General features: G+C 44.5%; 1 protein-coding gene across 1 annotated transcript in view; it reads left to right on the top strand.

The window, feature by feature from the left end:
* Positions 1–14675, top strand: part of MRPS5 (mitochondrial ribosomal protein S5) — a 112252-nt gene that overhangs the window by 91218 nt on the left and 6359 nt on the right. Inside the window, exons 7-9 of the mRNA XM_075061292.1 lie at positions 363–409; positions 1481–1538; positions 4583–4645. Of these exons, the coding sequence (XP_074917393.1) occupies positions 363–409; positions 1481–1538; positions 4583–4645 (168 nt within the window). The remainder of the gene's footprint in view (positions 1–362; positions 410–1480; positions 1539–4582; positions 4646–14675) is intronic.

Here is a 14675-nt window from a genome sequence, read left to right as displayed (position 1 = left end):
TGTCTTGAAGTTTTTTAGACAGGGGTCCCTCTTGGACACAACAGTCAGGTTTGAGGGATTGGTTGGAACAAATGGATGTGGGAAATTTCTTTCCTTGGCCAACCTGATTTGACTTTGATTGTTACAACAGTACTGCATCCAGTTGTTAGATAGTTGTAAATGTTACATTTTTATGGGTCTTTTTCTGGTCCATTTCTTTCATATGTCTAATTCAGTGGAGTGGAAATAACGTGGTGAGGTTAGGGTAGTAGAAATGACATGTTTAATCACATAGCTCTCGCTGAACCCCTGTAAGAGTACTAAGTATGTACTGTTTACACTGTATGTTTGTTTTTAATAACACATCTACTTGTGTCTCTCAGGTTTTGCAGTGGGGAAGGCAAGTGACAGGATGACAGCTTTAAGAAAAGTATGTAATTTTAAAAGTAAATGTAAATATTTCATACCTATTATAGTTATCAAATATATAAATGTTTGTAAGTACACGTCTACCCCGATATAACGCTGTCCTTGGGAGCCAAAAAATCTTAACATGTTATAGATGAAACCACATTATATCGAACTTACATTGATCCACCGGAGCGGTGCTTCACTGCATTATATCAAAATTCATGTTATACTGGGCCGCATTATATCAGAGTAGAGGTGTATCAGTGTTTAGTACACATTATTAATAGAGTTTTGCCTGGATACAAAATAAATAGTTTGTTCATTTTAGTAATACAACAGCTCTTGTACTGTACACTCTGGCTCACTTATTCATGGCCCTCCCAAATTGGATACTACCGATACACACTTTATCTCTTGCAATTGATATGTTGTATTTTGAAGCAATATAGTAGCAGGGATGGCTCTGGTAACTTTATGTTCCTTGTTTCCAGTTACTTTCCTTTCAGAGTTGCAGTTTCTTTGCAAGAAGGAAAAATCTTTATTAAAAATCTAATTTTTAATTTTTCATCCAACTGCTTTTTTGTATGTGTTTTTATTTTGGTTAGAGGTTTTTGTTGTTCATTTTTTTTAGGACAAATACCCTTGTCTGTGGAGTTCCAGGTTACAATTTAAGATTTCTAATGCTCAGGCACCCCATTCAGCATAGGTTTTCTGTTTTTCTCTGAAACATAGTGGTTTTCTCAAGTCTTCCCTAGGTTTTAAAATGACATGTTGTTTCCAGGAATCCTGCTCATATGTTGTAACGCCCAGCTCAGTTGTCATCAAACAGTAATGATAAAATAACCAAACTTTGATACCACTATTACTGAGTGAAGATAAATCTATGTAGGGCTGCATCCACTTAGTTGAAAATATTTTATCTGATTAGAATTGTTGAAATTCAGTATGGCAATGAGGTGGATGAAAAGTGGCTATCATTTTCCTGAGTGTAGTTTTGTTTGGATGAACAGCTGTAGATTTGAGATACTCCAGTCAAAGTAACTTTAACAATTATTGTAAGAAGAAATATTGTGTTTGTTTGTTTTTCTAGGCAAAGAACAGAGCAGTTCACTATTTACACTATGTAGAGCGATATCAAAACCACACAAGTAAGTATGAAGGTGTTTTTTTAGACTCCTCCTTTAAAAGTTTCAAACTGGTGTTAAAAACACCAACCTGCAGCCAGCTGTTACAAAAGGAAACATAATGACTAAACTTTTTCTTGTCTGAATGTATTACATTGTAATTCCACTTGTGTTGTTTCATTCCTTCAGTGTGCGCTCTTAAATCTCAGCCCCAGACTGTTCTGGCTAGACATATTGATCCCGTCAGATAGTTCCGTCCCAACTGCTGTGCAGAAATAGTCACCTTTGTCTGGGATGAATATCCAGTTTACCCTTTATTTTCATTCAGTCTCAAATCAACAATTACAGGAAGATCAACAAAGAGAAGTCGTGGCTTGGTCTCATAATATGGTTGCTCTTCCCCATGCACTAAAGTAGGAGATTTTTTTTTCCCCCAAGTTTAAAATTTGAATCCTGAATACCTAAGAGATTCCAAGACTTTCAGACTCTTTAGAACTGTTACAGCGTTTACAGCTCGTGTAGATCTGTGCGAGCACAGTTTGACCTCTGCTGGGCCGGCACCTTGTATAAGCCGCCTACTTCCTAGAGCTGACTTGCTGGCCCCGTGACCTTCTCAAACCACTTTGCTTTTCCTAAGCACCCCAGCAAGTCACAGTCTCTTCCTGCAGGCCTCTGGAAAATGTTGGCAGCTGGGGTATTAGGGCAGGAGGAGTTCAGGTCTTTGGTACCTCCAAAGTAACTCAAGTTCTCAGGAGATGAGCTCCACAGCAGGCAGAGTGTCCTCCTATATGTGTGTCGCATGCTAGCACATGGACCTGATCCTGATTGGGGCTCTGGGCATTATTATGAAGAAAAATAATCTTACTGCACACCTCCTGCCACCTTAGGGGAGAGACTGCATCCAGCAGAGCTCCTGAGTATGCAGAAAGGAGTCCTGGTGCTGTCCAGGCAAACTGTTGTAGATTACAGCATTGAACTATGGCCATCGCTTTGCAATAAGCAGGTTTCAGAGTCTTCTAGTGTGAAGCGATGTATGATGCTTCCTCGTGTTCTGTTTTCTCTTTAAAAGGCCCAAGGAATTCTAAACAGAAAACAACATTAAGAGAACGTAAATGTTGCATAGGTGAACATTCAAATAAAAATACAAAGCCAAAGCTCAGGTTGCCCACAAAACAGGCTTCACTGTTGTTGCTTCTCAAATAATTCAATTTAATGTCATATAAAATGTTTTCTAACCTTAAATATGTATGTAGTATCTTCTACTACTGTGTACTGCTCTCTTTATACCAAACAGTCAGTGAAAAACATTGCTATACAGCTCTATAGAATACCTCATTGTTACACAATGGATTATACATAATGCTACGATTTTGTCACATAGGTCGCAGAAGTCACGGAATCCGTGACTTCCATCCCGGGGACTGGGAGCTACAGGGTCCTGATGCCTCCCACAGCGGCAGGGAGCTGCAAGGTACCCCGCTACCTGAGGCAGTAGGTCCCCCAGCTCCCAGCCACCATGGGCAGTGGGGGTACCCCACAGCTCCTAGCCTCTGCGAGGGATGGGGTCCCTGTAGCTCCTTGCCAGCTGCCCTTCTGCAGACTCACTAAGGGTCTTGCTGTATAATGGAAAAGGATCAGCAATGGCGTCACACCCAGAGTTTTAGGACACGGGAGCTATTTACTAGTCTGGCACCCAACATCAGTGTTAGTTCCTTAAATCTAGTTGTACACCATCCTGTCACAGATGGAGATGAGTAGCAGGGTTTTGGAGGGTGAATTAGATGGTCCAGTTAATAAGAATGGGAGGAGTGTCAGGTACAAAAGCATCCAGCTGAAACTCCTTTCCCTCTCTCATCCTGCCACTCTTTTTATGGTTTTCCAGTCACGTTTACTTGTAAGAAATATTTTTCTCTGAAATATGTTGTGTGAAAGGCCCTTGGGAGCAGGAGTAAGGACTATACATCAAGCACTGCAGAATATCCAAAGGAAACAACACGAAAATATGGAATACTCTCTCTCTTTCAGTTGTAATAATCTCGGGTGTTGTTTGTATCCAGTATCATTAAAAAAAACATTTCAGACCGAAGTGATTTTGTTAAGTTAACCATGTCCCTTAACGTCAATAAAATAAAGCTCTGGGGGTCCCCTTGGAGCTTATTCCGGGCCAGTGATAATTCCACCATTGAACCATCTTAGCCCAAGCACTAGAACCCTCCCTGGAGATGCTGAGTCACTCTGGGAACGTTGACACTGCATTTTAAGACCATGGCGATGAGTCTCGGAGCCCGTGTCTGCCGACTCAGGCATGCAGGACGGTGCTAAAAACAGCAGTGTCGACAATGCAGCTCAGGCTCTGAAACCCACCCTTCATCACTGAGCGTCAGCACCTGAGCTCCAGCCCGAGCCAGCTGTGTTCAGTGCTACAGCATGAGCCCAGTGATCCCGAGTCTGTCGACCCAGGCTCTGATCCTTGCTGCCACAGATTTTAAAATGCAGTGCAGATGTATCCCCTGAGGTTAGGTCCTCCTACGTGTCCAGCTAGCTCCAGCCAAACACTAAGGGGATTTGGATTGTGTCTCAGGAATAAAGCAACCTAAGGACTTGGGACACTGGATAACTTGCAGGGAAACCCTAGGAACAGGCAAGCTTGGGGAGAAATCTTAGACTGAGGGTTTTTCAGGGTTTTTGTTTTTGTTTTGTTTGGTGGGGTGGGAAGTGGTTTGTTTGTTAACACTAAACCTAAATCCCAGGAAGGAGGTAAGTTTGCGCCATATATAAACACAGTGCAAAACAGGGTGGGATCATAACCTGCTTCTTAACTCTCTGTATTTTGTAAGTGACTGTTGATTCTGTCTGTGTAATATTGCGGTAATATTTGCTGTTGTAAAAAGGTCATTTTGTTTTAGAATTTTATCTAGATATGCCTGTCTGCTAAAATTCCTAAGAGAGAGAGAGCTATAATTTCCTTATCAGCGTTCTAGACTCTGTATATGTTGATATTCTGTAATTTAGTTGAACTGAATAATTCTTAGAGAATTATACTGTAACAATATTATTTTTATTTTCAGTTTACCATGATATTTCAACAACTTTTAAAAGAACAACCATCCGGATGAAAAAGCAAAACAAAGGTAATTAAAAACTGGCTTGGCGCTTCTAAGTATTATTTACCAGCTCTTTCATGTTCCTTTGACAAAGGAAAAACGTACATATTGAAGTTAATTGTTCTTTGATACAATGCCATCATAAAAATACAGCCATTATATTTTAACTGCTGTTGGTTTCCAATTACATACATTAAAACTACCAACCATTGCCATATCACTATCGTATATTTAAATCCTTGGTCTCCTCTCTTCCTGGTCCAATTTCCCTCCCACCATCCCTGCCTCTTCCTCCTCTCAGCACCCACTTTGTCTCCCCCAGCTACTTCAATTTGCTCTCCCTCCACCTTCCTCAGAGTCTCCTCCATGCTACCTGGGTGTGGGAGCTGCTCTGGTGCTGGCTGGAGTTCAGGACCATTTTCCGCCAGGAAATGATTAGTGACAAAGACAGTTAGAGCGAGCCCCAGTATAGGTGATACGCTCTCCTTGCCTCACCCCTTGGTTTGTGCTCTGTTAACATCTCATCGCAGTTGTTTGCTCCCCTCTCTCTCCTTAGGGTGCTCTCCTGAGCCACCTCCGGAAGTGTTCTTTGAGTTGGATTTGCCTCGTGCATGAGAGATTGGAGTCTTTTGAAAAGGAGTGTCCATCAGGGCCACGTGTGGCCTTGCCCTTGTGTGTTCCATGCAAGGACATAAAGGGTGGGGTGGCTGCAACCCTTCCTCAGGTCCCTCTTACTGCCCATGACTGTGAGAGAGAACCTGGTGAGTCTCAGGGCCGGCTCCAGGCCCAGCACGCCAAGCGCATGCTTGGGGCAGCATGCCGAGGGGGGGCCGCTCTGCGGTTGCAGGCGAGGCGGAGACAGCTCCGGGTGGACCTCCTGCAGGCGTGCCTGTGAGACCTGCGAGCGGCAGAGTGCCCCCATGCCACTGTGCTTGGGGCAGCGAAATGGCTAGAGCCGGCCCTGGTGAGTGTGCAACCTGCTACTCTCTTCTGAGCTTCAAAACTTGTTCCTTTTTGTCACTAATTTTGTCAAGAAGCTTTGTCTTCACCCCTCTTCTTCTGCATATTGGATGTTTCCAAAACAAAGAAGCAGAAACTCTCCAGTACCCCCATACAACAGGTTTGGGGCCTCATACTGGCCGCCACATCTCATGGCTGTCTTAGCCATCGGGGTTCCTGCCCATCTTGAGATGAACTCATTGCCCTCGCTGACAGGCACAGCCAGTGCTTCTCCTGCCTGGGAAGGACCATATACCTGTCCTTGTCCTCGGGGACCTGCACGTCCAGCGACATCAGCTCAAGTTGCACCTGCTAGAACAATCCATGTGAGTCACTTTGGACCCAGAGGAAACAGCAAGCACAAAAGCAGAGCTTAGAATGAGCATTCACCTGCATTCCCTGGAACACACACCCTATCCTGGGATCAGGGAGGAAAAAGCAGCAAAAGGGTCATCAACAAAGCCCCAAGTGTAGGTGCAGCACCTGTGCCCATGATGGAAAGGCTGATGCCGAGGGGCCAAGCCAGACAGCGTAAAGACCATGCAGAATCATCTAGTAAGAAGGGTACAAAACACTGCTTCTCCAAAGACAAAACATCTGAGACCCTCCATCAACACTAGAATGGTTCCAAAAAAAGAGAGCCAAATCCAGCCCAGTGCGAAGGAGCTGTCTGTGGAGGGGACATCCTCTGCACCAGAGTGGGGACGAGCACTGAGTCTGCGTCACTTCCTGACACCAGAATTTGCAGAGACGTGCTCCTCTTCACCCTGCCGCCCTACTCCTCCTCACCAGCATCAAGTGGGAGTCGCTCTCCCCTACCCCTAAAGGGTGACCCCAAGGAGAGTACTGCGGGGCTCTAAACAAGGGCCCTTCAGTAGATAAGGTGAGATTTGCACTGGGCCAGCCACAACCTCAACCAGGCCAGTACCCCACAGTATGCCTCTTTGGCCATATTGGTCTGACTGGGGACCATCAGTGCATGTGTCCTGGAGCACATTGCCTTTTGCATATCCCGGATTAGGAGGAGACCCTGTTCTCCAGGGGCATCGTTAGCCAGGCCACCCACAGAGGAGCCAGCCATTGCTCCACACAAACAGAAGACAGCCGCAACTCCCATCTCCTCCTGAGGACCCAGGCTCATTGCCTGACAAGGCAGTAGCACGAACCCCTATGCTGAGCACCGATGAACTCAAGGCATTCCAAAATCTCCTGTCCCATATTTCAGAGATCCTTGACTCTCAATGAGTGGAAGAGAGATATCAAGTGTCGTAAAGGGCTTTAAACATTTCTAGGCCCACTCAAACCCAGGATCCCCAGTGGTATTATCAATGCAGGAGAAGTCAAAGTCTGCAAAGGGCATGGCTAAGGGTAAAGACCTCTTTGGGAACAAAGCATTCTCCCCTTCCTCTCTGCTGTGCCGGGTTGCAAACTACCAGGCCTTGTTTACAAAACATAACTTCCTCAGTTGCGTAAGGGTCACTCCCTTCCTGTCTCTGATCACACAGGAGAACAGAGAGAAGCTAAAAGATACCATGAGTGGGCCAGCTAGTCACTAAAATCGTGACCATCGTCCAACACAGCTGTGAGGTCAGTGCCCATGTCTGTCATGATGAGGCAAGATCATGGGTTCTGATATCCAGCATATCAATGGCAGTTCAAGCCCCCAGAGAGGATCTGCCCTTTGAAAGGATGGGGAGGTCTTTAGCAGCAGAACAGGCAAAGTTCTCCATTCGCTGAAAGACTCAAGGGCTTGCCGGTCTAGGTGTTGTTGGGAATACACTTCTCTCACAGAAACCACATAAAACCAAGCAGAGCCAGATGGACCATCACCTTACTGTTGGGCTGACGGCCCCAAATACCGACCCAGGAAGACCCGGCTTACGGCCCAGAGGCCAACTTGTCATATCCTCCTCTGTTGACACCCTGCGGCCTCACAGGGGCAATGCGGTTGGTGCAGTGCTGCAAGCTGCACCGCCTTTGGAGCTGCCTGCCCTTGTCTTTTAACTGACTGAATCAGATGGAACTCTGAGACACTTTGAGAGCCATGCTCCGCATGCTGGAAGGAAAAACATGCTTACCCTACGAGAGCTGGCAAGATGTGGTTGTCAGTGTAGATCCCACAACCTGCCCTCTATTCCCGCTTGATCCTACTAACCGGGGCTTCGTCTGCAAGGGAGCTAAGAATCCCTGCCCTCTGCCAGTAGCACAGTCCATGTGCAGCCAGAAATCGCTGCTATCAAACGACTCTGATATTGCAGCACGAGGTGTGTGCTCACCTGCTACAGATCTCGCTGGCCTGCAGCCACTTTGAGAACCACAGTTTTATTGCTAGGGTGGGTAACCGTTCTTTCTAATGACTACTAAATTCCCAGACCTAGGTACTTATATTCAACCCCTACATGCTTGGATGCACTTCAGCCATCTGTTCTTGAGTGACCGTAACATAGACTGTACACAGATATCTTTAAGGAGAGTTCTTTGCTTTAAACTCTTAGCCATTTTACATTCAGCCTCAGGCTTTATCATTGTTTATTCACCCATTTAGTTTTATATTTTAAGTACCTTCTATTGTTAAAAACAACATTCATTATGTCATAAGTTGGCAATAAAGGCCAATTTATAGTTCCAGCATAGACCAACTTCATCCGGAAAAACAGTAATTATGAGTTGCTTATGACTGCTCGCAGCAGGGCAACAAAAACAGTCAGTAAAGGAATCAAGGTCCAGAGGACAGTTAACGTACTCAGTGACTAATCAGCTGCTTAATTTTAATAGGCAGTAGTATTACAAATACATCTATATGTCCCCTGTCTTGGTTTTATAACCGCCATTCATGACTAGCAATAAAGTTTCCAACTAACAATGTGTCTCAAGGTGTTAGTTTCCTGAGTGGTAGAAATCTCTTGGGATTGGTTCACAGTACGCCAGAGGCTGCAGTAGTCCAGAAATACTGCCTCGTATTGTTCAGTTTTTCAAATTCACAGCACGTTACATATTTTAGTAGGCTGTACCTGAAGCTTTGCAAGGACCGTTTATTTTTTGCTTTAGCATGTTGTTCTTGTTACTGTCATCTTACAACCAGTTACTAATATACAAAGTTATTGCATAACATGCATTCTGTTAGCATCTAACGATTAATTGCATCCTATACTACTGTCGAGGGTGAAAAACGCTATTTTTCAGTGAAATTCTGTAATGTTGAAAATTGAAATCTTAATGTGGGTTAGAATATATTTATAAAGCAGCAGATACAGAGTCAAAACATCCCCTGCCTTTAATTCTATAGCTCCATGATTTGAATGAGGCTAAGTTTAAATAAGTAAATAATTTCCCTGTAGTGTTCCAGGCTAGTCACGTACAAAGAAATCTCATAGCACCTTGGCAATGTTTTAAAGCAAAATATCCAAAACCAGCCATAATCTAATTGAACCACACACTTGAGCAAACTGTTATGAACAAATGCTGTATTAATGTAAAATATCCAGTGTAAAGCTCTCATCTTGAACATTAGACTTCTCCTTCATGAAAACAAAACAAGACATTCCTTCGTTATCTCTGTCAGGCTGTCTGGAGTGGCTCGAGCCATGAGTGCCTCGTCTCAGGGCAGACTGTCAGAAAACAGGACTGACACCCAAATGGTTGTGATGTGTTCTTAAGAGATCACCATTGCCAGCTAACAAATGAACTCCTGATCACTAGCAGTCCCCTGGAGTCAGCAGTCTCCTTAGACTCTCCAGTACTGTCTTGCACCAGGCAAGCTGGACTTAGTATAAATGGTCACCTACATCAAAATCCCCCACACTCAGTTCGCTCCCGTCAGTCCCAAAGACCAGTTCACTTGCCCCAGGTATGGTACCGCAGATCTTCACACCAAAGAAGCGCTGTAGGACTTTCATAATAAACAGGCCTACTAAAAAAAAAAAAAAAAAAAAAAAAAAAATAAAAAAGTGAATGATTTGCTCGATATTTATTAACTAGGAAAAAGAAGTTGTTCTTTACCAAGAGAAACACATCAAACAAATGAGTTGTGATCAAATCCTAAGCGTCTGACAGATTTGTAATGATCTGTCAATTTGAATGTCTTCAGGGCAATTCCAGGATAAACCTGGGGTGTCTCTCGGTTCAATTTCGAGTCTCTGGCCCTGTAAGAGTTCAAACAGCAAGCTGAAAATTCTTTTGTGACCCGTTTTATCTACAGTCAGGCTTGTGTCTACATACAGAGTTAGTCAACATAAGCCAGCTTTACATCGACCTATATGAGTGCTCTACATAACAATGCTGCTTCCGCTGAAGTAAGTGCCTCTACACCACACTATCAATCCACTCCAGGAGCGGATAGCACTTCCTTGCTCAGTTACTGGGCACGCCGAGTGTCACGTGGACACTGCTTTCTTTGCTGCGTTGGCTTGTTCAGCCCCAGCTGTCTCAGAATCGTCCTCCTGTGTTATGCAAAGCCTAGCTTTTCGCCACTCTAACAATTCTTGGAGAAATGGCCCTCCAGTAGTTTAACTCGACTGACACCCTGCAGTAGTTCCTCTCCTCCATTCTTCGTATATACTGAGAACCTCTGATCTGATCTGCCTGCTATAGCCAAAAAGTAGCTGTATGCGTTTTTGTTCTTGTCGTATTGTGTGTAAGCGGGATAATGGGTGCCATATTCGCATCTTTGGTCCTAAAACCTCCCCTAAATGATACATCGCCTGTTGTCCCACATTAAACTGTGTGACCTGTTCTTCCAAATAGGATGAGATCAGGAAATCATAATAATCTTTTGCCTTTGGATCGATTTGGCCTTCCTCTGACCCCAGACTGACTACCAGTCCTTCCATAACACTTCTCTAGAAGAATTCTGGATCCGGTTATAAAAATCAAAAGCCGTACTTCTGTTTATAGTAAGCAAAAATGGCATTTATTAGCAATGTACAGCGAGTAGAAAATGTACCAGAAATAAAAACTTGATTAAGAAATGTTTTAGCATCCAGCTTATTGAAAACGAGCTCTGATTGTGTTCTCTAGGCAGTTAGAAGACAACAAAGATTACTGGCCTGTCTGTGTGATTGCATCTGGAACGGAAGTGAATATGCACAGCCAGGCAATTTCATACAGTATTCCCTTAGTGTCAGACAGTGTCGCTGTTGCAATACAAAAGTTTTGAATTTCATTTGCTGCTCCAGCAACCGTATCCATTCTTGCTCTGAAGCGTTACCCAAAAGGACATTACTGCTCGTTGATTATTTTTAGGAATACAAGATTTCATTTTCTTTCTCTCCAGTTATAGCATTTGTTGATTTTTTCTTTACAGTATGCTTGTGTTATATCTTTGCTTTGTTTTGTTTCAGCAGTTCTAATTGCACAAAACATTCATACAATTCAAGTATTCTTTGCTAGAGAAAAATCTCCTCTTCCTGTTTTTACATGATTTGTTAGGTCTAACATTTCTTGAAGCATTTTCAACGCTCATGAAATATTCATACAGTACTACTGTGTTCTGGACAAACTCATTTGATTAAATTTAGAATATTAATTCTAATTTAACATTTAAAATATAAATGTGTGTATATTAAAGTTAAATTGTCAGAATGTTTTGTAAGTCTCAGTTTTACAAATCTATCTATGCTGTCCTTGGCCATATAGCTAATGGTACTGGGGGGGTTCATTAAAGTTTAAATCCTACTATTCATATGCCTACTCAACCCCTGCTTACATTACAGAAGCTAACCAAAGCTGAACAGGACGTAACTGTCTTCCCATGAAAACGTCATGATTGTAACCTTAGGTATGCCTACACTACGGATTATTCCAATTTACAAAACTGTTTTTGTAAAACAGATGTATAAAGTCGAGTGCATGCGGCCACACAAAGCAGAAAATTGGCGTGTGCGTCCATGTACCAGGCTACCGTCGATTTCCTGGAGCGGTTACACTGTGATAGTAATCCTAGCTATCCCATAGTTCCCGCAGTCTCCCCCACCAAGTGGAATTCTGGGTTGAAATCCAGTGCATGATGTGGCAAAAACAGTGTCTTGGTATTCTGGGTAAATGCGTCACTTCAATCCTCCTCTATGAAAGCAAGGGCAACATCAGTTTGCGCCCTCTTCCCTATTTATTGCCCTGGGGCAGACGCCATAGCATTGGCACCTGGAGCCTGCTTTGCTTTTGTCCCTGTCACCGTATGTGCTACTGGATTGCTGGCTGACAGAGTGGTACTGCGTCTTAGACAGCAGCATCATTTTCCTTTGCAAGGTAGCAGCAGCGGCTTACCAATCCCCTGCACTGTCTGCCATTGCAATTTGCGATGAGATGACGGTTTTCAATCATTTTGTACCATTTGCAATGGGAAAAGGTTGATGAGGTTATCAAGCATTTTTGTACCGTCTGCTTGCTGTCATGGTGTGCTCTGCTGGCCTCCTAGTCGGCAGGGGGTGCCATGGAAAAAATGGGAATGACTCCCTGGTCATCCTTCTTATGTTTTGTCTAAAATAGATCAGTCCGGGTCTAGAATATGGGCAAGTCTACTAGAAGCCAGAGAGCCACTAGCGCTCCGGTCAGCAGGCCCCAGGGGATCCCGCAAGAAATGATGCAGGTCATGACCGGTTCTTGGGTGTGTCCCCCCTTGCCAACAACCCCACCGTTGCTGTCCCTCCTTCTCCCACCACCCCTCCTGGCTACCGTGGCAGTGTCCACTCATTTGTGTGACCAAAGTAATAAAGAATGCAGGAATAAGAAAGCACTGATTTTTAGCAAGATAAGTGAGGGGAGGCAAGCCTCAGCTGCTTGATAGTCAGGGCAGACATTAAAGAGCGGGGGTAGAGAGAACGCAGCCTCCCGCTGCTATGATAGTCCAGAGTACAGAATCTTCTTTAGACATGGAAAGGGGGGGTGGGGCTGGGTGCTCAGCGTCCAGCGCTATGATGAGGACGGGTTACCCAGCATTGTACCGTCTGCAGGAACTGGACCCCTGGGAGTCATTCCCATTTTTACAGGTGCCCCTGGCCAACCCACCAGAGGCCACCGAGGAGCACTCGACAGGATGATGATGACGGCTTCAGTCATTTTCGTACGTGTCCCGTCTGCCCCAGGGACAGGAGTCGAGCGGATGCTGCTGTTTACACTGCAGCACCCCGTCTACAGCAGTATCCAGTAGACATCCTGTGACCTGAAAGAACATGACAAAAATCTGTTTTTTCCCTTTTCTTTGAGGGAGAGAGGGGCGTAAATGACAAACATATTCCCTGAACTACTGGCAAACACATGTTTTACCCTTCAGCCCTTGGAGCTCACAAGATTGCAAATACTTTTTCGAGGACGATAGGAACCGTGGGTAGCTGCGATGTCTCGGCCCCTCCCTCCCTCCAGACATCCATTAATTCTTTGGCTTTCCACGCTGTGCCACAGCACTGTGCTGTGGACTCTGTCATCAGGCCGGAGAGTTCTTTCAAAATGCTTCTGTCATTTCGTTCTTCGTTAACGACTGTGATAGAACAGATTTATCTCCCATACAGTGATCAGATCCAGTACCCCGCTACGGTCTTATCTGGAAGCTTGTCCGTTCGCCTAATGCGGGTTCGGTGAATTTTAATTGAGAGAGCAAATTAAGACCCGACAACGAAAATTCAAAACACACTGGCAGTTTATTAACCAGGGAAGAACAATCACAACTTGGGCTGGGGAGGAGCAACCTTACCAACTAAACAGTAATATTGGAATTAAGATCTTTTACACAACTGAAGCAAGCATTTACATTCATAACAAGGCACCAAAACACTTCAAAATTACTGCTCTTAAAAAGTAAACGAAATACACCAACGTTAAATGAATGTGTGCACACTAACAGATATACTATCACATACACCAAATTAACTTGAATAGCATTATTACAATGACGCAGTTCTATATACCATATTATACACAATAATCAGATAATAGTATATGCAGTTCTATACCAAATAAGAGAGAAAAAAAAGAGAAAAGAAGGGCTACGCAAAGCACGAAATAGAGAGCAAGTACCGTATTTCCCGGAAAGCAGCTGACCAGCAGTACCAGCACCAGAAGCATACCGAATCCGTGGCATGCTAACATGGAAACGCAGTAAACAACACTCCTGAGCTGTCTCTCTGGGGAGACCCTTGGCTGAAGGGTTGATCAGGTCCTTTCCGTCAGTGTCGTGGATACTCCTGCAGCTCCTGCACGGCATGGTTTTTTCAGAGCTCTTTTACCATTGCCAAAATCTGATTGGTCCCTAGCTCCCCTGCCTTCCAGGTTCCGCGCTTTGCCCCCTACGTGGGCAGCGTTGCACACGACGCACTAGAAGCTACTGAAAGCTGGCACCCAGCACACTAGCATGTTTTGCCACACCCTAATCTGACTTTTGAACTTGATACGATTGATCAATTGGCCCTTTGCTCTTGGCACGTCGGTTTATGCACACGCACTAATCTGATCCCTGGTTACCACGCAGAAAAGCAGGAAACAAATGCACGACGACACTAGCCTGACCCCTTAGTGACCAGGCAAAAGAGCAGGAACTGCAACGCCACTCCCATGTTGCACACTGCGTACGGTGCTGCACACAGTACCAGTGTGAACCTTAGATGACATGACAATTGGCCAGTTACAGCGCCATGTTCGAATAGAGGCCTTAGGGGCTGCAACACAGCTCTTTTTGGATTGGGACTGGCATCACCATCTGTGTGATCAGAGCTCCCGCTAACAAACAGAAATGGAAATTTCAAAAGTTCACGGGCTTTTGCTGTCTACCTGGCCACGCATCCGAGTTTCAGATTGCCTTTTCCAGAGCGTCACAATGATGCACTGTGGGACCGCCAGGCCAATACCGTCAATTTGCGCCCCACTAACCCTAACCCAAATGCAATACCATTCAGCGCTACTTCGTCGGGGAGGAGTACAGAAACCAGTTTAAGAGCCCTTTTATATCGAATTCTTAAAGCGCCTCGGTGTGGAAGTGCAGGGTTAATCAGTTTAAGCGCTCTAAATCGGTTTCAACACGTAGTGAGTACCAGTCCTACAGAAATAGTCACAGAGGATGGTGCCTGATGTT

The sequence above is a fragment of the Chelonoidis abingdonii genome, unplaced genomic scaffold (assembly GCF_003597395.2).
Source record: "Chelonoidis abingdonii isolate Lonesome George unplaced genomic scaffold, CheloAbing_2.0 scaffold0001, whole genome shotgun sequence".
Taxonomy (NCBI): domain Eukaryota; kingdom Metazoa; phylum Chordata; order Testudines; family Testudinidae; genus Chelonoidis; species Chelonoidis abingdonii.
Note: the sequence above shows the minus strand (reverse complement) of the source record. Positions and strands in the feature narration are given on the sequence as shown.